At 45.6% G+C, this 24,798-nt stretch overlaps 1 protein-coding gene across 1 annotated transcript in view; it reads left to right on the plus strand.

Annotated features, from left to right (window-relative positions):
• Positions 1-24,798, plus strand: part of LOC135396504 (uncharacterized) — a 140,564-nt gene that overhangs the window by 34,637 nt on the left and 81,129 nt on the right. The window contains exons 5-8 of the mRNA XM_064627517.1: positions 7,995-8,158; positions 8,215-8,314; positions 8,567-8,694; positions 14,567-14,713. Of these exons, the coding sequence (XP_064483587.1) occupies positions 7,995-8,158; positions 8,215-8,314; positions 8,567-8,694; positions 14,567-14,713 (539 nt within the window). The remainder of the gene's footprint in view (positions 1-7,994; positions 8,159-8,214; positions 8,315-8,566; positions 8,695-14,566; positions 14,714-24,798) is intronic.

Consider the following 24,798-nt stretch of genomic DNA (forward strand, 5'->3'; position numbering starts at 1 on the left):
GTACCGTTTACCGTTAAGTCACACAGGTAAGGTCCTAGCAGCTTAAGGTTTTACTCGTCGTCTTTTACGTAGGAGAAAGCTGTTTTCGCCTTTTTATCACAAACAGTCGCGATGTGACCTGTTTCATGACAGAAATAACAAACTGGAGGTTTTCTAGCTTCCAAAACTCTCGTATTATTCTGAAGAGTCTTTTCTGGTGGAAGAGGCTTTTCATGGTGGCACTTTGTGCACCTTTTTGGTTGCTTTCACGAGATGTTGTAAGTAGGACGTCCCTTTCCGGTTTGTTAGTAGCAAACTTCCCGTAAGGTATGAAAGGTTTGCGTGTTTTCGAGCTCGTGGATGAAGAGTTGTTGCCCCTCCTAGATACATACACCATGTTCTAAATTATTATGCAAATCATATTTTTATCTGATTTTCCTAAATGGTCTATGCAGATAACGGTAATTATAATGTCCAAATCATCAATATTTGTGGTATAAATCAAATTTTATTAGACAAGCCTCCCAATGCTAACAGTTTTCTTCTTTTCTTTTCAGCAGAGGAAACAATCAAATTCTTGTGTTACAAATTATTATGCACAACAAACGTTTTGTATGTTGTAGTGAACTGAAAATGGTAATTTGTTGCATTTGCAACGTTAGGAAGTCGAAAGAAGATGAATGGGATGTTTCAGTCCAAAACATCGTGGCCACCGCCATCGAAGTGGAAGAAGCAGAAGAAAAACATCGTAACAGGCCACGTTACATGCTAATATAGGACCCCTTCTTTGATATCACCTTCAGAACTTTTGCAACCATCGAACTTGTGAGTTTTTCCACGGTTTCTGCAGGAATTTCTTTGCTGGATGTCAAAATAGCCTCCCAGAGCTGCTCTTTGGAATTGAACTGCCTCCCACACTCATATATCTTTTGAGGATGCTGGAGGATGCTCCAAAGCTTCTCAGTAGGGTTGAGGTCGGGCGAACATGGCGGCCAGACCATGCGTTTCTCTCCTTTTATACCCATGGCAGCCGATGACTCGGAGGTATTCTTTGCAGAATGAGATGGTGCATTGTCATGCACGAAGATAACTTTGCTACGGAAGGCACGGTTCTTTTTTCTGTACCATGGTAGGAAGTGTTGAGTCAGGAACATACTTTGCAGAGGTCACTTTCACGCCTTCAGGGACCCTAAAAGGACCTACCAGATCTATTCCAATGATTCCGGCCCAAAACATGACTCCGCCACCTCCTTGCTGTCGTCGCAGCCTTGTTGGGGCGTGGTGGCCGTCCGCCAACCATCCACTACTCCATCCGTCAGGGCCATCGAGGGTTGCGCGGCATTCATCAGTAAACAAGACTACTTCAAAATTAGTCTTCATGTATGTCTGTGCCCACTCTACACGTTTCTGCTTGTGAACACTGGCGAGAGGTGGCCGAGTAGTAGGCTTATGCAAAGCTGCAATCCTCTGGAGGATTCTGCACCTTGAGCTTCGCGGGACTCCAGAGGCACCAGCAGCTTCAAATATCTGTTTGCTGCTTTGTAAGGGTACTTTAGCTGCCTCTCTCTTGATCCGATGCATTTATCTTGCACAAACCTTCCTGATTGTGCCTTTACCTGCGCGGACCATTCTGTGCTCGGAGTCAGCCACAAATGTCTTCACAGTCCGATGGTCACGCTTGAGTTGTCTTGAAATATCCGATGTTTTCATACCTTGTGCCAGGCATTGTACTGTTTGACTCTTTTCAGCAGCGGAGAGGAACGCGTTTCTCCCCTAGTTTTTCTTTATCTGGGCTGACTGGGCAAACACGTTATCACTGGCGTCTGAGATTGATATCAGTGATCCAGGACTCATCAAAACACGATACCACCTATGAGTTTAATTTAGAAAAAAAAATACATCGTTATGATACGTAAATCGGATTTGCATAATAACTTGTAACATGGTTTAATCATCAGCCAATTCGAACACCTTTTCTATTGCGTCAACGTCTGGCTTGTCCTGAATCCAGAATCGCATATCTTCTGGGATGCGATCATAGAACTGCTCTAGGCAAATATGCTGTATGACTTTATCATGGTTGCCATAAGCCTTTATCTCCGTCAACCATTCTACCAAATTCGAGTTTAAATTATACGCGAAGTCTACATAAGATTGATTAGGTTTCTTCACATCTGATCTGAATCTTTGGCGGAAAGCCTCAGCAGATAGGCGATACTTTCTCAAAAGAATGCTTTTACTTTATTGTAATCTTCAGACTCATCCTTTGGCAACCGCGCTAAAACAACTGCTGTTTCACCAGGCAAAAGAGTAAGGAGCCTTTGTGGCCAGGAAGTCTTAACCAAAGTTTGCCTTTCGCAAGTACGTTCAAAGTTTACTAGGTACATACCTATGTCCTCTCCCAACTTGTAGGGCTGCATAAAATTTCAGCTGGTTTCAGCTAGCTTTACAAGTTCTCCCGTGTAGGTGCCAAGTATTACATGCGTTAGAACTCTTTTGACAAAACAATTCTGTCACGGAAACAGCTGCTCCTGTATCCAGTTCCGTCTGAATGACGTGGCCTTCCAGGCATGTCCAAACATATTGGCGCTGATGAACTTTTCAAAGTACGAGGGGTGTTCAAGTCAAACCGGGACGTTCTGTCTCCTGAGTGTACAAATGGCTCGCGCTACTTCTTTTTCGTCATTTTCACACGCGACCGGCCTCCGCGTTCACCACGAGGTGGTCCAAAGTTTGTGCAAAACAGAAGACACGTGCTGGACAAGATGGCCGACAACGAGGTGAGCGTGCACATCGAACAGCGAATTGTCATGAAGTTTCTCGTGAATGAAGGCGTAAAGTGATCTGGAATTCACAGAAGACTTCAGGCTCAGTATGGCCCCGATACACTTAGCAGCAGCAAAGCGTTTGAGTGGTGCAAACGGTTCCGAGACGGCCGTACATCAGTGCAGGACGATCCCGGCCGGGGCGGCTCAGAGCCCAGTGTCAGAGTTCCTGATAACATCCAACTTGTGAAGCGCCTGATCCTCAATGACCGACGGATAACAAGTCTCGAACTGGCTCGAAAGACGGACCTTTCTGTGGGAACGTAGAACATTATCATTCATAAACACCTCCAGTTTCGGAAAGTTAGTGCCCGTTGGGTCCCGAGGCAGCTCTCCGCGTTTGAGCGGCAGAGGAGACTGGAAATCTCCCAAGAGCTACGGTACAGTTTCGACACTGAAGAATAGCCGTTCCATGATCGGATCATCACGTGCGATGAAACGCGTGGGTGCTACATTTGACTCCTGAGTCTAAACGCGCATCAAAACAGTGGAAGCATCCAGGCTCGCCCGCTCCCAAGAAGTTCCGAAGCACCCCGTCTGCGGGTAAGGTCATGGCCACGGTCTAGGACAAGGCTGGCGTTGTTCATGTTGATTTTCTGCCCAGTGGTATCACCATCAATAGTGCATATTACTGCCAGGTTCTTCTCAGGGATGTGCATAAGGCGCTGAAGCAAAAGCGGCTGGGCCTCATCTCTAAAGGAGTCCTCCTCCTACATGACAATGCACGCCCGCATACCGCGCATCTCACGACACGCACCTTACAGGAACTTGGCTGGGAGTTGCTGTCACATCCCCCTTACAGTCCAGACGTCGCCCCCAGCGATTTCCATCTCTTCGGGCCACTGAAGGCGTTCCTTGGGGGCCCTCACTTCTGCTGCGACGACGAGGTCAAGAATGCGGTCCGATTATGGCTGCTACGTGCCCGTAAGGATTTCTACGCTGCTGGCATCCAAGTCATTGTGAAACGCTTGGACAAGTGCATTAGTGCAGCTGGAGATTACGTTGACAAATAAAACTAATTTCTCGCCTGTAAGTTCATTTTACGTTTGCGAAAAATGAAAAGTCCCGGTTTGGCTTGAACACCCCACGTGTATAGCTGGGAACAAGGATCTTCCATGTAATTTTCACAAGAACCGCTTTCGCGGCCCTAGCTTTTGAGAGATGTTTCTTCCCTTTGGCCAAACAACCTACTTGATTGTACCCATTTTTCTGACACTTGAAGCATGTTGCATTTCGGAAAGGGCAACCTTCACTATGCGATGCCCTTCGTCAGCACGGCAGTGATAACACGCAGTGCGCTTGTTTTGCTTCTGCGCCAAACTTTTTCCGTCACGATGCAATATTTGTCTTGGTCTTTGCAGTACTATCGGTTCGGCAATCCTATGCGTTTTTACTCGCTTGTTCTAAGGACAATGCTTTCTCCAGTGCGCGAGTGAAGGTCAATGATTCATCCTCGGCGTACATGCATTTTAGAATGCCCATCCTCAAGAGTCCTGTTACAACTTCGCACAACTTCTTCAAAAGTAGGCACCAAACGTGCAAGTCTGTGCAAGGTGTTTGAACGCCACGGCGAATCCTGACACAGCGCCTTCCTTCTGTTTCCTAACATGAAATTTCGCTCGCTCCGCAATTACTGACGGCTGCGGAGACAAATGCTCTTATAACGCACTCTTTAGCTCCTCCACCGTTTTGGTTGTTGGTTCAGAGGGTGTTACCAAATCTTGCAGCAACCTGTAAGTTTTGGGTCCAATCAATGTGGCAAAACCATCTACTTGCAAGTTGCTCGACATTTTGTTCACCTTTAAATACGAAGAAGTACGTTTCTCGTACGTCCTCCAGTCTGAGACAGACTTATCGAAGGGCTCAATGTTTCCCATGGCTGACATACCTGTAGCCAGGAAGTGTGTTGCGGTCCAACTCATGTGGAATGACATCCTTCTTGTCAAAAGCATCCATAAAGCAGGCACGTATCCTCTGTAGACGCTAGGATCATGATGCTCGAAGTACTGCTTCATCTGCTCGTCGTCATTTTTGTTATGTATATCCGAGAGTTGCCAGACTGGGAGACACAGATATACAGGTGGGCCATTCCAGCCGAAACTAGCCAGAGGTGTAGCTCGACCATCTTAGATTTCGCTGAAAAAAATTGTATGCATTCCCTTATGGTTGTGTATGCAGGATATTAACTTTTTTTTCTGAAGATTTTGTTTTCTTGAGCATTGGTGGCGCCTCGGGCTTGGCCCAAACATGAAAAAGTTTTGTCCGTTCCGCGCGTCCATCTAACACACACAGACGGCATTTCTGCGCTTTTTTTTTTGTCTGGTGTTAGAGGGGAATCTAGGGGTAGAGGGGTCCATCTAGCTTCCCGAGGAGCATATGGAACGAGAATAAATCTGGTCACGTCGTAAGACCTCAAGAACGAAGCGCGTTTTGGGCCAAGTTTACGAAAATTTTTTGCTAACTTAGCATTCTCTCAGCAGCCCGTGATTATTTTTGCTCATAAAGTACTGTATGCAGATTCGCTTCACGTAAAAAAATTGAAGCAGACCTGTGTTCACTGCTTAATTAAGCAATCGAGAATACCGACCATTCGTAAGAAATGGCACTTTTCAGATAGTATTTTCACATACCTGAGGTCGTCTAGGAAGCGAAAGAAGTCGTGCCATTTGTTGGACATACACTCTCCTATAATATATTGAAAATCTACAGGTGTATTTTTCCTTAAATCAGAAAAAAACAATTTTTTGTCACCATACTCCGCCGCAGTTCGTTCGTTAGTTGAGGTCTTCTAGGAAGTGAAATAAACGTGCCTTTGTGGAAGACACCCTCTCTTATAACATTTTGAAGGTCTACGTGTCTATTTTTTCTTACGGGAGGAAAAAAGAATAGTCAGCGCATTCATATCCCATCTGTACGGTACCATTATCACCTTTTTAAGGAAGTTCGCCTTCCACTGTTAGTTCTACCGCCAGTGCTCACAGCCGCCTCTTCGTAGCAGCTTCGTCGTCGTTTCTGGTTGCCTGACTCGGGAGTCATGGCAGTGCTACGGTACACACCATTCGTCACTTGCTTATTGAACAATGTCCGATAACTGTATTACTTCTCTGATGGCGCGTCGCAATATAGAAACGGAAGATACAATTGCTAACCTTTGCCTCCACAAGCATGACTTTGGCATGCCACGTAGCACTTTTTTGCCTCATCCCGTGGTAAAGGGCAATGCGACGGCGTTGGCAGTTCAGTTTAACGTCGGCAGCCATAGAGCTAGCTTGTAGCGCCCCTATTGAATGCTGATATTCTGACACCAGCACAGCTGTTCCTGTGCATGGGTGAAACAAAGCTAGAAGAGGGTGCATGCATTGTGGCTCACCGCCGAGGACTTACGGTTGGAGATGACATTACTGAACGCGATGCACACTGAGGCATGCTCCATCCAGGGCACCAGGAGGTACTGTGACTTTGAGCCTATATCTTCTGTTCAGGTATATGCAGCAAAAACGTCTACTTCCAGTGAAACAAAGACAGTGCGCATCCAGCTAAATTTTGATCCTCTTTTTACTTTCTGTTGTAGGAGAAGGTCATTGACAGAATGGCGTAAATGCAGGCTAGCTGGTGGATTTCCATGATAGGCAAGCCTGAGCGATGGGCAAGACACGTAAACAAACACAAACACGAAGCCTCACGACACGAACAAACACGAAGGCTTTTGAGCCTTCGTGTTTGTGTTTGATTACGTGTCTTGCCCATCGCTCAGGCTTGCCTATCATGGGTTGTAGGAGAAGTGTGCGCGAGACATAACAAATGGTTTCCAAAGACTGTTAAGTCGCGTTTTGACGCGCTCTGAGTCAATAGCTATGGTCAGCTGGCGCAGTAAGATCCACAGCAAACAGTGGAAGAAAAATGATGATAATGGTACCACACAGAGTGGATGCAAATGCGCTGGGGATGTTTTTTAAGAATAAATACGCCAGCAGATTTTAAATATGTTATATTGGAGATTGTCTGTTCTTGAAATGGTGTGATTTTTTCACTTCCCAGACGACTTCAGGTATGTGAAAGCAATTATAAATGACGACGAATCTGCTACGAAGAAGCGACTGTGAGTGTGGCTGTGTGGTAGATCTTGGCAGAACAGCACGAGGCGGAATTTGTCCAAGGGGTGATAATGGTACCTTACAGACGGGATGCAAGTACACTGACGAATTTTTTTTTCTCGCGTTAGAACAAATATATCAGTAGATTTTCAAAATAGTAAAGGTGAGGGTCTCTTTTCACAGAAGAGGGTCACAGAGGCATCACGTTTACTTCCTACACGAGCTCAACTAACGAATGAGCTGCAGCGGAGTATGGTGAGGAAAAAAAAAATTCTCGTTTAAGGAAAAATACATCAGTAGATTTTCAATATGTTAGAGGAGACGATCTGTTCTACAAATGGCACGATTTGTTTCACTTTCGTAGACGACCTCAGGTATGTGAAAATACTATCTGAAAAGTGAATTTTTTTGTGAATTGTCGATATTCTCGGTCGCCTAGTTAAGCAATGAATATAGCTCAGTTTCATATTTTTACGTGAAGCTAGTACCCATACAGTAGTTTCTGAGCATACATAATCGCGGGATCCTGCGAGAATGCTAATGTGCCAAAAATTAATCGTAAACTTGTCCCAAAACGCGCTCCGTTCTTAAACTCCCACTACTTCACCAGATTGGTTCTCGTTTTATATGTAGGAAGGTAGAAGGTATTCAGGAAGGTAGATCGACCCTTCTCCTCTAACACCAGGCAAAGAAAGCGCAAAAATGCCGTCTCTATGTCTCAGAAGGACGAGCGGAACGGGCAACACTTTTTCATCTTTGGGCCAAGTTCGAGGCTCCCCCAATGGTCAAGAAAACAAAATCTCGAGAAAAAAAGGTTAATATCCCACATACACCCCCCCCCCCCCCCCAAGGGAATGCACACACTTTTTTTCAGCAATATCTAAGAGGGTCGTGCTACACCTCTGGCTGGTTTCGGCTGGAATGGCCCAGGTTCCTTCATTGCAGTACTGACTGACTTGCCTTCTCGGCAGCAGGATCTAGCAGGGGCGTTGCTGCTTTTAAGCACACTATGCTCGTCTTGGATCAAGGTTATCTAGGCGATAATGCATGTAACTATCGCAAGTGCTTGATAACTACATATCAGCGTTCTTTACAGGCGATGCGTGTGTCACTACCAAATTAGATGGCGCTGCACCGTTTCTATCAGGCACAAAGCTTCTCACATTTATTACACCATGGCGAACTTATAAGATCGCCGGTCCATCTTCTCTCTTCGTTGTGGCCGCCATCGCCTTTACCCAACGCAGAAGCAACCGACCAGTAAGTCAGTGGCGTCTACTCAAGAAAGTATATCTAGTACAGGTGCCTGTTTTCAGATTTACCAAGGCTCTGGAGGTGATGTTCGCGGAATTCGTACAATGAGGTGGGACTTTTGCTTGAACGATGACGAGCCACCCTACGAGTTCTACTTCGCAGGTGAGGACATACCACAATAACTGGACTGGACAAGCTGCCCTCACCTGCACCCCACTGATGAATTTTCATTCCCTTACACTAAAGTGAAAGTCGTAGCTTGTCATCTTTATCAAAACTGCCTGCGATAAGTAAAAACCGTAACCTTTGTTCGACCTATTATGATCAGTTTCCAAGAAGTCCCATTTCCAGATCCAGTCTGTTAACTTCTCACCTCAAGTTATATCTGACAAAAAACTGCAATGCTTGTTGTAGATCCCTCATGGGACAACGGATATGGTAACCTGATGAAGCCTCTGCCCGTGCGCATCAAACAGGGAGACGAGTACACCGAATTGATGCAAGTGCAGCCTTACAACATCGACAGCAATCGTGTTTTCCAGGTATCGTACCATGTCGCCGCTGTTTTTTTATGAACTACTAGAAAATAGCATTTGAGGAGGTCCAAAAGCTGCTGCGTGCACATGACGCTAACACACTGCCACGCCACAGTTTTCTCTATAATGCAGCGCGTGGAAGGTTTTGATGGTCCTCATCACTCACGGCACTTTATTTTCCCTGTCATGAAAACGTTCTCACGTGTCAATATACCGAGAGAATCCCCAGTATCTACCAACTTAAATTTTCGCTACTTCGTTTTGCTTTCGTTGTTCCCCGTAAAACAATCGGTTTCAGTAAGCGTTTTGTTTTCTACAGAACTCACAAAACCACACGGGTACGATGTATATGAAGTTGGACGACATGTGACCACGAATCACGAAGAGAAATTGCAAAATGCATTAAAAAATTAGCGTACTTAAACGACGTCAGTTTGATGCATGTCCATAATCCTATGCTCATGCACAGGACTGTTAAAACGCGAAGAGGCGAAAAATACGAAACGCAGATAAATATACAGGGTGTTACCCTATAAAAGTCTACCCGCGTCGGCATGCCGTGCTCGCCAATTACTCAATGCAGGCGGTACAATGTGTTGTCTATGTATAAACCTCATAAGGACATTCATCCATGGCAAATATCGAAGTGATTGAGCACCGTTACGCAAAGTTATAGCGCAAAACGTGAGGTTCCCGTAGGCAAAACAGCCAAGATGGCGCCTCTCAGTAAGCAGACGACATCCCTTTTGGGTGTCGTCTGCTGAGTACGCCGGCATTTTTCGTACCTCACTTGCTCACTTCTGAGCAAAATACGACAGTTACACGAAAGCGAAATGAAAACTGCAGTTCCATCCGGCTGGCAGGATATGCGACACGTCGTCGTCTGGGGAGCAGCATGGCAAGTGCTCTTCTCAACGCCGCCATCTTGATTGTTTTGACTACGGGAATCTCAGGTTTTGAGTTATAACTTCGTGTTGCGGCGCTTAATCACTTCGAAATTCACCAAGATTAAATGTCCTTATGAGCTTTATATGAAGATCGCACAATGTGCCACCTGCATTGAGTAATTGGCGAGTACGGCATAGCGGCACGGGTAGACTTTTATAGGGTAACACCCTGTAGACATTGAATGTTAGTCACACTAGTGTCTCTGCAAACATAACTGCCAGTGATGTGCATTTGACGGCACAAAACGGATTTACTTTACATTTCTTTTGCATCACTTTCCGTTTAACATGCGGATCTTAGGCTGGACGTGACCGTTGAAGGGCTTAGTACCGTCGACAGCCCCTTCCCCTCTGTGCCTCAGTGGCCAGTGATCCACTGAAACTGGATTGCATGCCCTTTTGCGACTGCAGCGCTATACAAGTGCAGTACATTTTGCGTCACTGCATGCCACAGGTCCCGTAATAAACATAGATTCCAAAGATTGTAAGCCACTCGCATCAGTCTATACATGAACGAGCCAGAACTTGTGTAGGACGAGAATCCATTAAACTTGGCGCCTCGTGTTATACAGCATGATGCTGAAGCAGAAGCTGATGTAATGCATGACAAAGGTGCAGACTTCTAAACACGCGTCTCCGGAACCACAAACGTACAAGATGAACGGGGTTTTATGTACGGTGCATTGGTGGGTTTTATTGTGGCCAGAGTACAGTCTAAGTCTAGGACAAGTCTAAATACAGTCTTAGACTTGGTCCACTTTTCTGTTTGTATAAATGACCTGGTAGCATATCTTGGTTTGCATACACAATATAATGTGACGACGATACATCAATGTTCCTTCAAAGTAGAGATATCGTGGACTTGCATGCGAAGGCAAATACCGCACTTTCTATAGGTTACATGATTGGCTGAACTACAAGAAAGATTTGTTGTTAACTCCTCCAAAACGTCGTACGTCATATTTACACCATCCCAGGCTCCTGCGAGATCATACATCCGGGATCTCGTCTTTGTACAATGTACAATTAATGAGCGTGCAACTGTGTAATTGTTCGGTATAATAATTCACGAATACCTACCCTGGCATGACCATCTTTTTCACGAATACCTACCCTGGCATGACCATCTTTCGTATCTATGTAAGAAGATATATGTTGGATCATACGCAATAGCAAAGTTAAGATTTTTGCTCCTTTGGTTCGTTCTGAGGACAGTTTATATGTGTGTTTTGTTCAGAGTCATATTTGGTATGATGTACAATGCTACACCTTGGCATACCACTCCACGGTAAAGCCATTGTATTGCTCAAAAACTGCATACGCACAAGGCTATCTTTCCACATGAAACTCTTATGGGTTTAGTCTTTAACATTCCCATTATCAAGATCCTACTTAAGTATAGACTGTGTACATTAGTGTATAAGCTAATCAATAATCTATGTACCGTACCATTCGTGACTACGCCACCGAAATTGTCTTACCGAAATTCCGCTACTGAATCATTCACGCTTAGTTTGCACAGAATGCCCACCAATTCGGATACTTCTCATTCCGGTATTCAGTAGTGAAAACCTGGAATACATTGCAAACATATATCCAGGGTTTAAAATATTGATATAGTTTCAAAAATGTTATAAAGAGTCACTTTATGCTACAAGAACCTACGTAATTATTCAGGAATCATTCAAACCAGCACTGGTCCTGGGAAAGGTGCGACATCCCTAGCTTTCTGCTGCTTTGTTTGTCTGCATTGCTGAAGTGTTTAATTATATTGAGTTTCTACCTTGTTGCTCGTGTCTGTCATGTGTGTCATGTAGTATTTTTGATAATGCTCTGTCTTGGGATCAGTTACAAGCCGCCGGCGTGTGATCCTTCTTCTAAGGCACTCCATTGCAGGTAGTTGGTACTCAGGGTTGGTACTCGGTTACTTTTAAAAAGTATATGAGTTACAGTTACAGATAAATGACTTGAAAAATACTTGAGTTATAGCTACAGAGGGGAATGTGCTGATGCAATAACAGATACTTCGCAAAATGTACTCATTACTTTTACAGTTACTTTTCCATTAAATTGATGGGGTTGATTTAAAGAGCTGCTGTTTGCATTAGGATTAATAAAGCCGGTTACCTTGGGTCACATGAAGTTTAAACGCATAATGTTTTTCATTCTTGTCTTTCGTGACTGTGTACACATCTAAGATATGGACCATTAAATATCTTCATTAAAAAATACTCTGGACACCGACCAGATAGCACACATTAGCAACCAGCAACTTATCTCAGCCGTTTACTTTTGATTGATTGGTTGATTTGTAAAAGAAAAAAATTGAGATGTTAGTCTCGAGCCACTCGGGACTGGCTACTCCAGGACGCGTTATTCAGAAAAGAAAGGGAAACTACACAAATCTATACACTTTGAAACGGAGTGGATGAAAACATCACCAAAAAATTTGGCACCAAAAGCAACAGTGTAGGAGAGTCCACGTGCGAAATCTCAATGCACAAAAAACAAAGAGCGTGGCAATGTGTCAAAGAGGTCCGTCGAGACGAGAAATTGCACAAGGGCGCGCATGGCAGGTATGAGCTGATTTGTGGGCCAGCACCCAAGAACCTTTTCGGTGGAGTATGGCCGATTATCCAGGTGGGTGAGCGATGACACAAGGGTACAACGGTGTGCACTGTACCATACCATTCTTGGAGTATATGATCCACGTCCTCAACTACATCACACAGACCGCAGTTGGGGGACGGGACCATGCCGAGCTTAAACAAAAGTCATCCACTGTATAGCACGTTGAGGCGAAGCCTGTAGATGAGCGACGTGATGAGTCGAGGAAGCGCTGACGGCATACAAAAACGGAGATCTGGGTCTACCTTGCGTTGGAAAGACGTAGAAGGGACACTTCTTCGCCAGTGTTCACCGCACAGACGTCTCATAAAGGTACCAATTGCTTGCTTCGCGTCCGCTTGGGTGAAATACGTAGGGTGCGTCGGTATATTTGAAAAACAGCACCATTCAGTACTGGAAATGATTGCAAAGCAATCAGGTCAGGTTACTCAGTACAAATGCGCCACCTGTTGATGACGGTTGTCGCTATTTTAAGAAAAAGTACTTTGAGAAGGAGTAAAAGTTACTGAGAAAGTAACTGAGTTACAGATACATGAAAATGTTTCTGATATTTCACTCAAGATACACAAAAATTATCTCAATACACTCAGTTACTTTGACTCAGTTGCTACTTAACAATGGCAGTTCTGTGTATGACGATGAGCAATAAATCCGAATCTGAATCTAAGGGAGCCATGCTTACTAGGCTAAGGAATACGCGTGGGATCTGCACTTCTGTTTACTTCGATTCGTGCAGGCGTGCTTTGTACCTTTTATCTGGCTCGTATACTTTACTGTAGGTTTATGTTACGAACCCAATAAAGCCGCTCTCGGTGGCTCAGTCGGTAGCGCGTCAAGATCGCGGGTTCAAACCCGGCCGAGGACGATGGCAACTTGGTGGAAGGGTACATGTTACTCAGACACGCCGTCCTCCACAAGGGACGTTAAATGTGTTGTGTCGTGTGTCAAGATTTCGGAGCACGTTAATGAACCCTCAGGTGGGCAAAATTAATCCGCAGACCCGACCACAGTTGCGTTGCTCATGATCGCAGTTGTCTCGCGGCGTAAAGCCCCGAATTATTGTTATTAAACCAAATAAAGGCATTCTATTCAATTTTAATTTGCTCCAAACGCTTCTTCTGCTCATCATTCGATAAAATGTGATTACGGAAGCAAAATCTGAGACAGTTTAACTTTCTTCTCAGAGCGGGATCCGGCTCATCTGTTCATACATTCGCACTCAGCAAATCCAGGGTGTTCCAGCTAAGTCGGACCAGAATTTAAAAAAATAAATACATAAATAAATAGCGACGAAGTGATCCACCCGAGGAAAAACAACCGGACTCGTATTCGCCGTTCACGAGTAATTTGTTAATTGTTCATAAATAGTCAATTAAATCTAAATAGTTGACTAACTTTTCGGTTATTGCTCTGGGAGCAACCGTGTAATTTGGAACGTTGTACATCATGGCGAGAAACATCTAACCCAGGTGCTCTATAGCCCTCTCTCTTTTCTTATCGTGAAGAAAGGAGAGGACCAAGTTCTATTCTGGTTGCCCGATGCGTCAGCATGTGGTTGTTCATTGCAAGGCCAGCGACGTACACATCAGCTGAGCATGGTTACGTAAGTTCCGTAAGCGTATTCCTGAGGGCAGTGCGGTCGAGGTGCACCCGAGCTTCTCGCGAAGGCTGACACGTGGTACAATTTCACGCACTCTTATTCTTTTCTTCTTCTTTTTTTTGCGAGAAAAAAGCCCACGCAAGAGGTATGTTGACGGGAGCACCTGGGCTGGATGTTCCTCGCAACTGCAGGGACCTGTGAGTCGTAGGCTGGAGTCATGACGTATGAGAGTCATCGTATGTCATCCACTCCAGCGACCCACATCGAATGGAGAGTCGCTGTGAGTCGACTATCGAGCGTGTACCCTCATTTTGATCACCTTGACGCTGTCACGCTGTGTGTGATTGTTATAAAACTATAGCCACGACAGGAGCACAGAGTCACACGTTAACGCGGCACGCAATCCACATGGTCAGTACACGTGTCGTGTTTATGTAACAATTCAGCTGGTCGTTTCTGTGCAACGTAGTGTAGTGTACCACCGTGTAGTGTGGGTTCAGCCTAGAAATGAACGAAGCGCGAACAGAAGGAACCAATGAAACGCAACACACATTCAATTGAAGCGGCCATGTGACATGCACACTCGAGCCAGTACAACGTTTTCTGCGTGTAAACGACCAGCTAAATTCGCTAATATAAACGTGCAATTGACGTCAAACGCAACGAGTGCACCTAATTACGTAGTTTCATATTTGCTCAACAGATTCCCCAGAGCAAAGGCTGCGCCCGGCTTTTCAAGAGTAAAGAAAAACCAGTGACTTTCGGCAACATCACGATGTCATTCCACGCAGAACTCATGTTCACGAATCCTGTGGTCAACGGGCCCTACCACTACATTTCACATCTAGACGTAAGTACGGCAACAATAACAACAATATGTAGAGAGTGTCACCGCGGGTTTTCGGTACCCTACCGCATTACATGTGAGACCTTAGATGAGTGATATGAGAATCAAGTGGAGATGAGTGATGCAGCCCATAAAGCAATTGAGGGGTCCTCAAGCAGCAGCATCGAGGGTAATCGGAGGGCATAATGCCATAAGTCTATTGAGTTGACTTTGACTTGACTTCTCTGTTAACTTTTGGAAAGCTTTGAATGAGGTATCACACCGAAAACTGATTGATAAACTGAATATAGTCCTGGAACAGAGGTGGGGAAACGGCTTTTATTTTGTAACGCATTGCCGTTGCTCATTACCGTTCTCGAAAACAATGCATCACCTTACCCCTCCCTTTTTCATGCTTATAGTAGTGAATTGGTAGGGAAGTGGCATGGCGTCGCTTTTGGCCGTCCACCGAAGTTTTGTTCGCGGGTCACTTGCATACAGCTTGCCTGTGTTGAATGGACTTCCACCTTCTTCAGTCCATAAGCTTCACTGCCTCCTGGCGCGCAGTCTCCGGGTGTGCTTGGGAATATCCTCGGGCGGCAGAGACCATATGGTCATTGCTGAGGCTAAGGAAGCCCCGCTTGAAGTTCTTCGCTACGGGGAGACGTGTCGGCAGTACCTCGGCCTTCTAGCCCACCATCGGCGGCATCTGCTAGTTATGAAGCTCCGGAGGCGCAAGCACAGCAGCGTACACCCATGTGTCTCTCAACTGAAGACTAGTATACCTGATGTGGTACTAATGTACCTGATGCACCCACAGCTCCCTGCACTCCTCCTTGGACTTTTCCGACACCCTGCATCTCCCTGACGGTGCCTGGGCTAACAGGGAAGAAAGGCAACTTTGCTGCATGCGTGACGAAGCAGCTCCCTCTCGATATGATGAGCTCGTGTTATGAGACTTCCACCGCAGTTTTAATGGACGGCTCAACCACGAAGGGAAGTTCGTCGTCTGCCATTCCCCCGAGTCAATTGCAGATGGCCATCATCTCTCACATAAAACATCGTCAACATGCGCTGAGCTTTATGCTATTCTTTTCACCCTGCGAAAAATTACTGACAGCCCCGTTCGTTCCTGGGTCGTTTTTACGGATTCCAGATCTGCGCTGCAGTATGTGTCAACTATGGGACTTCCTCAGTCCTGTGGTCATGAAATTCTGGAAGTACATAAGAAAGCAAGTACACAGGGCCACTCTATCGTTTTCCAGTGGATCCCGGGTCATGTGGGCATCAGCGGAAACGAGGACGCAGATCGCACAGCCGCAGCGCGTGTCAGTACATCTTGTGTCGGGGGGATCGCCGTTACCTCGTCTCAAGCCTCACTGTCCCCATGATGCAGTCTCAATGGCAACGTGGCCGACCTCAAGGCCAAACTTGGCTGCAGTCCAGCGCAGCTCGTCTACGGCTGCAGCCTGCGCCCCCCGAATTCTTCGTCGAGTCAAGCTCCCCGATTAAAAGCGCTAAAAACAGACGAGGACAACACACACGGAAGGCGCACATTCTTGTCCTCGTCTCGTTTTTAGCGCTTTTAATCCGGCATGCAGTACTGGGCAGAGTGAGTAAGCCTCCATACAGGGGATTCCCCTCCTGCGCCGTGCAGAAAAAACGTGTAAAGGCGTGTGCGTGTGCAAATGGCTATCCAGTGAGCGTCGGCGACAAGACGAAGACACAAAATGCAGGCTAGCTGGTAATAAATGATTACATGCACCAAAGCCCGGAGGCGCGTGAATACACACTGACGTCGCGACGGATTTCTCATGTTGTCCGTATGTGGTCCCACGTGTTTAGGGGGTTCTCGTGTGTCAAGCGCCGGCGAGCTAGCAAGTCCGGCAATGGTCAGGAATATGCATGGCTCGATAGTATTTCGCCACAAAAAGAAAGAAAGAAAGGAAAAGAAAGGAAAACTACGAAAATGCACAAAGGACTGCAGAAAACTGTTTACTTTTGTATTCAGCGGTGACAACAACGACAACAATAAATAAATATATAAATGAAGCCTCGTTCACGTTCAATTACGTAGGATTTTATCTCATGAGGCAGCACTCGTTTAAGGCGACCTGATACAACTAATTACTTGAACTCTTCGGGCATGGACGCAATAACCCCTTTCAGCTCCTTTGCATACTAGCCCACTCAGCTTTGCGATGCAACCGCCGAACTGACATTCCGTGATCTCACTTGCGTCTGCGCTAATTTTACGCGCTCTAATTCCAGCTGCAAGTTCAGCCCTTCAAGCTCCATTTTCTGAGCTTTCATTTGTGACTTTAGGTAGTCCGAAACTTCAACACCATCCTCCCCTACATCGCAGTTCTGTACCTTCTGTGATCGCCTAACTACCGACATGCTGACAGAGGAGAAAACAGCTCAGAGTGTCCTACCTTCGGCTAAGATGACTTCTGTGCAGTGAAGATTCTGGATTCAGGCCCGTAGCTCATTGCACAGCGCCAGCTTCCACGACGCACTCCTCCCTTGAGAATCGTCGTACTGGTCGCCGGTTCTTGACCTCCTTCGGTGAACTTTGCACACCGCTGCTCGCAGATTTGCTGCTCTCACCTCAACGCTTTGATCAGATGAGGTACCGTGACTCAGAACTGTCCGAATTTGTAGACTCACACCGCTGTCCAACGTTGCTCCGAGCTAGTCGACGACGAACATGCTGTCGACTGCGCCAGTAATTTTTCACCCAACCGATGGTATTGACCGGGGAGATATCTTCGGTGTTCGTCCGTGCCTTGACGGCGGTGCAGGAAGAGACGTGGACTAAAGGTACACTGTATACAAGTTTTATTTACACCGATGAGGCAAATGTCCAACTCGACTGGCATATACTGACTGCCAGTTTGGTCTAGTTTTCGTTTCCGTTATACATCGGTCCGAGGTCTGCTTACAAACCCCTCACACGCATACAGAGGATCCCTCGCTGCCGACCCATTTCGGGGAATAAGCGTTCCCTCTTTTTTTGTTTTTTTTTTCGCTTTGTTCGACGGATAACCTAGCACCAGGCCGGACACAACACAGATGTTCGTGGGTTAACCAGCAGTGGGAATGGCGACAACTCGTTCCCACTGCTCCTGAACGAGAGTGGTCTTTAGCAGAGCGTCGAACCGAAACGTTTTTCGCTTTGTTTCGGGTTCGGCCATAAAAGTTCGGTTCCGGTTCAGCTCCGGAGTTCACACATATTGGTTTGATTAACCAGTTAAGAGGCTGTAAACCGGTTCGGCACCGGATCGAGGTCTTAGTATGCCACAAAATTATAGGTAGTCACTAAAATGATATAATGTCTCTTAGTTACGTTTTTTATGCATTTATTTCTGTGTTTCGACCAACAGGTCCCTCTTTCATCCCTTCCCCGAGCAACGTTCCATCAATCTAGGCAAGGCAGATCGTTCGAATCCCCACGTCACCCCCCAGGATATTATTTAAATTGCAATACAAACAAGAAAAAGGGAAAAGAAAACGATACGCCTATATTATAACGGTACCACGTCATCTGGAAGTGGAACGTATGTAGCATCTTCATATGGCAAATGAAGTAGTCACTGAACTTCCAACGTCTCATCGAAGTCTCAAGACTTGCCTTCTTGGGCGTTACTATCCAAGCAGCACACAATATCGGGCCCGTACTGGCTGGTCATTGGCGATACGGGTTCAATATGGGACCCGTTTCGCGGAGATTTCCCCATATTGGCTGAAATTGGGCGATATGGGGAAAATCCTGGCAATATGGGCCCCATATTGAACGTGTACAGCCCATAGTGACTGAAAATGCAGAAAATGGTACGTACGCGTGTAACACAAATGCCCAAGCAGCACGGCAAGATTGGACGTTGAAGCGTGTGAAATGCCCAATTCAGTACGTCGTTACATCCAACACCTTCCCACAGATGATACACATTATTCGAAACAGTCACCATACGTGGCAATCCCATTGTAACATTCACTAGAACTCAACTTTCTACTTTCTGGAAGCAGCCACCATCTTGCTTCGCAATGCCAATGCCAATCGGTTGAACCGACTGAGAGCGAGCGTGGTCGTTTGAGCGAAATCACGCGTCCTACAACTAATGCGCATGCGCGGCAGATCGGACGTTTCATACGGGCTAAAGTGTCGCTGGTTCCTCTAATGTTAACGGAATTGCGGCAGGTCAAGTAAAAAACAATGTCTGATAGGAAGGGATGGCTCTTCTGTAAAGCTAGGTGCTTTCAATTTACTGCAGGCAGTGTGAGTTGCTGGGGCGTAACATGTTTATTAAGGAAAAAAAGAAGGAAAGGCTAGCGAGGCAAAGAGCCGGCTTGCTATTCCAAAAAAATATGGGGAAAACGAAAAAGAGTAGGAAGGAAAGATAAAGGACACTCAAAGACCATGGCTGACACGCGAAGCTTAGCATCTTAAACGTTGCAGAAACAAAATTAGACGGCGATGGAAACTAAGCATGGTTCCAGGTTTCACGAAGGCACTGAAGGAGGAAATGAGGAAACGAAAAAGAAATATTATAGCTACATCTTTGTTGCGTACTCCCAGTAAATTTGGCATATGACTACTCAAAGTATCGAGCAAAAGAGGAACAAAATGACGCCCAGCAGAGAACAGATTAAATAGAAGGTGTGGCGAACTCCTAATAGATCTATCACCGTTGTCGCACAACTTAAACCCCCGAATTATTATTAGTATGACATTACTTTAGATCAGCACTTGTATCTCTATTTCTTGTTATGCCACTGTGGGAGGTAAATATGAAGAAGTCCTCTGGGGGTTGATTGGCAAAGGAAAAAAGTGGATATGCTAGCCCAAAACGTCTCGGGACTGATTACTCCAGGACGCGATATTGTGGTCTTCTGGGCAAGACAATATTCTGAATGATTTTCTTAGAAGGTACGCCGAGTAAGCTGCGCAATTCCTCAAAATTATTTTCCAGATATCGCTGGACGAAGGGACTGTCCCGAACGAATGAAAATGCACTAGTATAAAACCGATACGTAAAGCAGGAGTCCCGAGCTTGGTTTCAAATTTACTCTTCTCTCCAGCTTTTGTGAATTGCTAAAGCACATCTTTTCCAAACAAGTAACATCATGATCAAGTGACAGCATTCCTTGCAGCATATCTTTCGTGGCCCTGTTTGATTTCATCCACGACTTTGCATTTGCTTTATATAATAACCTACAAATTGACATATTGGTTTTGCATCTCTCCAAGGCATTTGACTGTGTACGTACCCTATAAAAAGCTGACACCTAATACCAAGATCATGGATTGGCTTCGGGACTGATTCCCTGTCTGATCGAACCCCATACATCTGGGGTATACGACAGGAGTCAGTCTTGAGACTTTTGCTGTTTCTTGTCTATATGCACGATATGCTTAGTAAAATTAATCGTAAAGCATGTTTATTCGCTGATGACTGCATAACATATCGCGCGATATGTTCCGAAACACAGAGGGATGTCTTAACGTGCGTTCTCAATATGCCGATCGTTCTCTTTCTCTCTTTCTTTTTTTTTTTCTGCATGCTTTGCTTATGGCTCACCTTGCTCGCCTCATACTGCACACCTTTGCAAAGAGTTTAGAACGCATCAACGGGTGGTGTTACAAATTGCAAATCAAGTTGTACACCGACAAAACTGAGTCTATGCTTTTATATGTAGAACAAAGGCTTTGCAACATCATACTATACTTGCAAGGGAGCTCAGTACAAATATCTTGGGGTCACCGTCCCATCCGATTTTAGATGGAATTTTCACGTGCGCTGAATTGGCATCAGGGTCAAGAGAAAGCCTCTTCTATCTCAGAAGAACACTTCATTATGCTACTGCTTAGGTCAGACTACCGGTATATAGAACACTCGTGTTAGCGATCGTCACGTTCGCGAAGGTAACTTGGGACCCCTTTGCTGCGTCTCTTTTGTGGGTTTCTTTCGAATTGGTCGCCACTATATGAGTGCATTATGAGCACATATTATATAATTAATGTACTCCTTCCCTGGTCAAAGGGGACGACACGAAAATATAATGCATTTATTCATTTATTTCAGAATACTGCTCAGTATTCTGAAATAAGTGAATAAATCATTATATTTTCGTGTCGTCCCCTTTGTCTTCCGGATTCCTTCCCTCTACTGACTGCTCATATGCAGACTGTTATCAGCAATTCAATCGCTTCCGTTGGTTAGCTGCAGTTAACGTATATCTCAAGCTTATAGCCCACCACCGACTTAAACATTTCTATCACAGACAGGGACAGGGGCGGATTTAGGGGGGGGGGGTCCGGATGTCCTGCCCCCCCTCAATTCCAGACTTGAACATAAGGTTCAATGGACCAATCCCAGCATGCACCTGGCACTTGTCCATAGCGGACCCCCCCGCCCCCCCTCGGAAAAATCCGCCCCTGATCACAATCCCCCGTCACCGGGCCTCGCAACCTGGAAGGTAAAGGTCGCTCAAATGAAGGGAACGATGACCACATATCACGCATATCACTACCCAAAGGCAGAACCGGCTGCTCGAACACGTCTTTATCGTTATTAAAGTACACGTGTCCCAGACCCGAGGGCTGATAGGGACGCGCCGACGAATGTCAGCACTGATATCTAGGTGTGCCATTCGTTTGCTCCTGCAGGTGACACTCAAGGGGCATTTTGCATGCAGAGCAAAGAAAAGGCACGCTCATGGGTTAACGGCAGGTGTGTAATCACGTGACGAGCAGCACTGAAAAGAGCCGCGAGAGGCCATTAGATCGCATAGCGCCGCGATACGCTTGGCGCCATCTCTCGGCAGGAACATCGGCGGGTACATTTGACCACCGCCGAACGGCACACCAGTCCTTCTAGCCCACCATACCAATGGGAAAAAGGAGAACTCTGGAACCAGTGACGCTTCCAATGGCTTCGAACTCCGATGCGAAGTGTACTGTGAACGAATACTTTGGTCGTTGGTGAACGAGTTCATTCAATCCAAGCAAGTGAGTCGTGAAGTCTGAACGGTTCATTCACGAACGACACACTGTTTAGGGGCGAGAGCAGTACTATTTCTGAATTGTGATGTGGGCAAGCTTTCGTTTGTCCAATCCACGGGCATAGCGCCTGTTCTTCGTTTTTGCGGCGATGCGGTGTTGCTTTTGTAATGCTATATGCAACGTGGATCAATAGGAAGATCTGCAGAAATGAAAAACCAAAAAGAAAAGAGAAGGAATGTCAGTGGTGGATATTAAACCGGATAATGCTTTATTATTGTTGGTCCTATATTGGGCCAATATTGGCAACCTTTGCGGCCAATATGGGTCCATATGGGCAGCCAAGATTGCCAATATGGGCTGTCAATATGGGACCAATATGGGGAGCGCAACCAGGCTCCATATTGGACCAATATGGACTGCCCATATTGGCCAGCCCATTTTGCCCATATTGCGCCAATATTTTCGTGATAACGCCAACGGGGAGTCCGTGTAATGATAAAGCATTATCCGGTTTAATATCCGCCACTGATATTACTCCTCTTCTTTTTGCTTTTTCATTTACGCAGATCTTCTTATTGGTCCACGTTGCATAACATTACAAAAACATCATCGCATAACATAAAAAACGAAGAAAAGGTGCTGTGCCCGTTTGCAAACCTTCCCTTGCCCTTCAAAACTATGTTACCCATAACTATGTACCTGCAACTGGAGCGGTTTGAGGAAAATGCAGCCGCCCGTCCCATGTATTGTGAGGAGTGCAAGAAGAGCATTACTAAAGGTGTAATATCGACGTACACCGCATTTTATCCAATGTGGATCATTCAGGGTATAAAGTGACGTGTTGAAAGAGGCGTTTATGTGCAATACATCTTTTTACACCCCATTTGAACTCGGTATATGGTGTTAGAAATGGTACTTTATTATGTCAAAGAAAGGTTATGCTGGTTTCACAGCCTCGCTTAGCAGCTAATCGCATTATGGACGATGACCTTAGTTAACAACACAGTATTGGACTGAGAAGGATCTTGGGAATTTAGCTGGTATGACTCGTTGCAGGCGCACGTGTTAATTGCAAAGACGCATTCATATCACCATTACAAAGGTCTTCCGTCCCGCTGCACTTAACGAACGTGCCCCAACAAATTGTATTTCAGTATATGATGCATCCAGTAGGCCAATATACTATTTTTGAAATGTTATGTGGACAAGCTTTCGCTTGTCTCATCCTACACTTGGCAATAGGAGTTAACGAGGCGTGCCTGCGACGCACTGCGCTCCGGTTTAGGTTGTACGATGTTAGGCTCAATGTCTGACGTGTTCAAGATGGTGCTTGCCAGGTGCAAAGGCAACACCAAACACGTGTGTGCCATGGGACAAGCCATTTACACCAAAAAAGTGCAGAAAAGTTTAGTGTGTGCAGTGCAGCCTTATTGAACATCGTGGTTCTTTGGTTCCGTCTTTAATGTTTCACATGATGTTGTTACAATGCAGTGCTGCTGCAAACTTTCGAAGGTAGGAATGACAAAACTTCCTTCATCCCTGGCCTTGTATGTCCCGCGCTACCGAATGGACCACCAGATCTCGAGTATTATGTCACATAAAACGGATGTCGCCGCCAGACGATGGGATAGATAACAGGCGGCACACACCAAACCGAACCGAACCGGTATCCCGAACCGGTAACCGAAGTTTTTAGATCCATTCGGTTCCGATTCAGCTACAAGATGAGGCTAGCAATTACGATTCCGTTCTAGTTCAGTTCCAGCTGAAAATAACGGTTAATTCCGGTTTTCGGTTCCGGTTCGGTTCGACGCTCTGGCCTTGAGTCGCCGCTAAAACAGATCACTCCAAGATTCGGCAGAAGTCCACAATGTCCGTGGGAGGCAATAACTTCACAGCACAGTAAGATGGTGAGGCGGTATCGTATAGTGATGCCATCGACAGAAGGGCAAGAGCACAGGGTAGTTGGTGCATAGTAATTCCATGTCTACCGGTACCTCTTCGCTCAAATAGTGACGCCATATATGGTATATACTATACAGGATGTTTCCTTTTATCTGCAACAAATTTTCATAAAAAGGGGAGTTGCCTAGGGCGGTTTTACTTTTGGCATTGGATTACTCGGCAGTGCTGCTACTAGGAAAGCATTTTTTTGCTCAATCGGGGAACTAATTAGCCGAGATATTTTGATTAACTTTTTAAGTATTGACTTTAGGGAGCACATTGCAATTGCAATATTAAAGCCTGGTCACCACAGGATCCGCTCAAACCACTGATGAAGCACTAAAGTAGTCTGAGTGTGTGCTATAGACCTGAGTATTTCATCTCGGTCATCCGCTGTATATGTATTTATGGTAAAATACAAAAATACAGGGGTACAAATACCAATTGAATGATCTCAATGGATACTCCATGCACTGGGTTCAATGCAGGATAATATAGCTTGCCAGATGTTTCATTGTGATCTTATTGCCATGAGCATCCGAGCAAGGTCCCTGGCGGGATGCTACACGGTGCATTTCCGTGGAAGATGCAGAAAAGTGATGGCTTATTACAGCGCGTGCTTGACTTTCGATGGATGTTTCCAATCAACTACGTAAGAAACACGGACATTACTCTGGTTGTAACCTAATACTCAAAGGAATTCAACACTGTAGTGTTGCTTATACACGAAATTGAATCAAATTTAGGTACCTCACCCTTCGTTTTGTCTGCGATGCTAGGGGCGACTCTCGCACATCAGGGAGTTCGCAAGACAAGCAAAACAGTCCATGTTTTATCGGCGAAATGCCAATGCAATACAATGCAATACAAGGAAATGCCAATACATGTTGGAAATGCCACCGCCGCATATTTCTTTCAGAGTGGGCTGCCTTAGACTTAGTGGCACAGGACCTTTTAGATTTTTGTTTTTTATACCGCGTCACCCATTCTTCGTCATCGAAAACAATCGAAGAGGAAAAACGGAAAATGACAAGCTGGGGGCCGACGTTGAAAACCTGCAGAAAAGACAGTTGGCTTCTACTGTAAACCCCGTCACAGCATAGAAGGCACCGGGATTAGTACCCGGGTACCTGCCAGTTTCGGCGTGACATGACCAGCA

This window comes from Ornithodoros turicata, chromosome 6 (genome assembly GCF_037126465.1).
Source record: "Ornithodoros turicata isolate Travis chromosome 6, ASM3712646v1, whole genome shotgun sequence".
NCBI lineage: Eukaryota > Metazoa > Arthropoda > Arachnida > Ixodida > Argasidae > Ornithodoros > Ornithodoros turicata.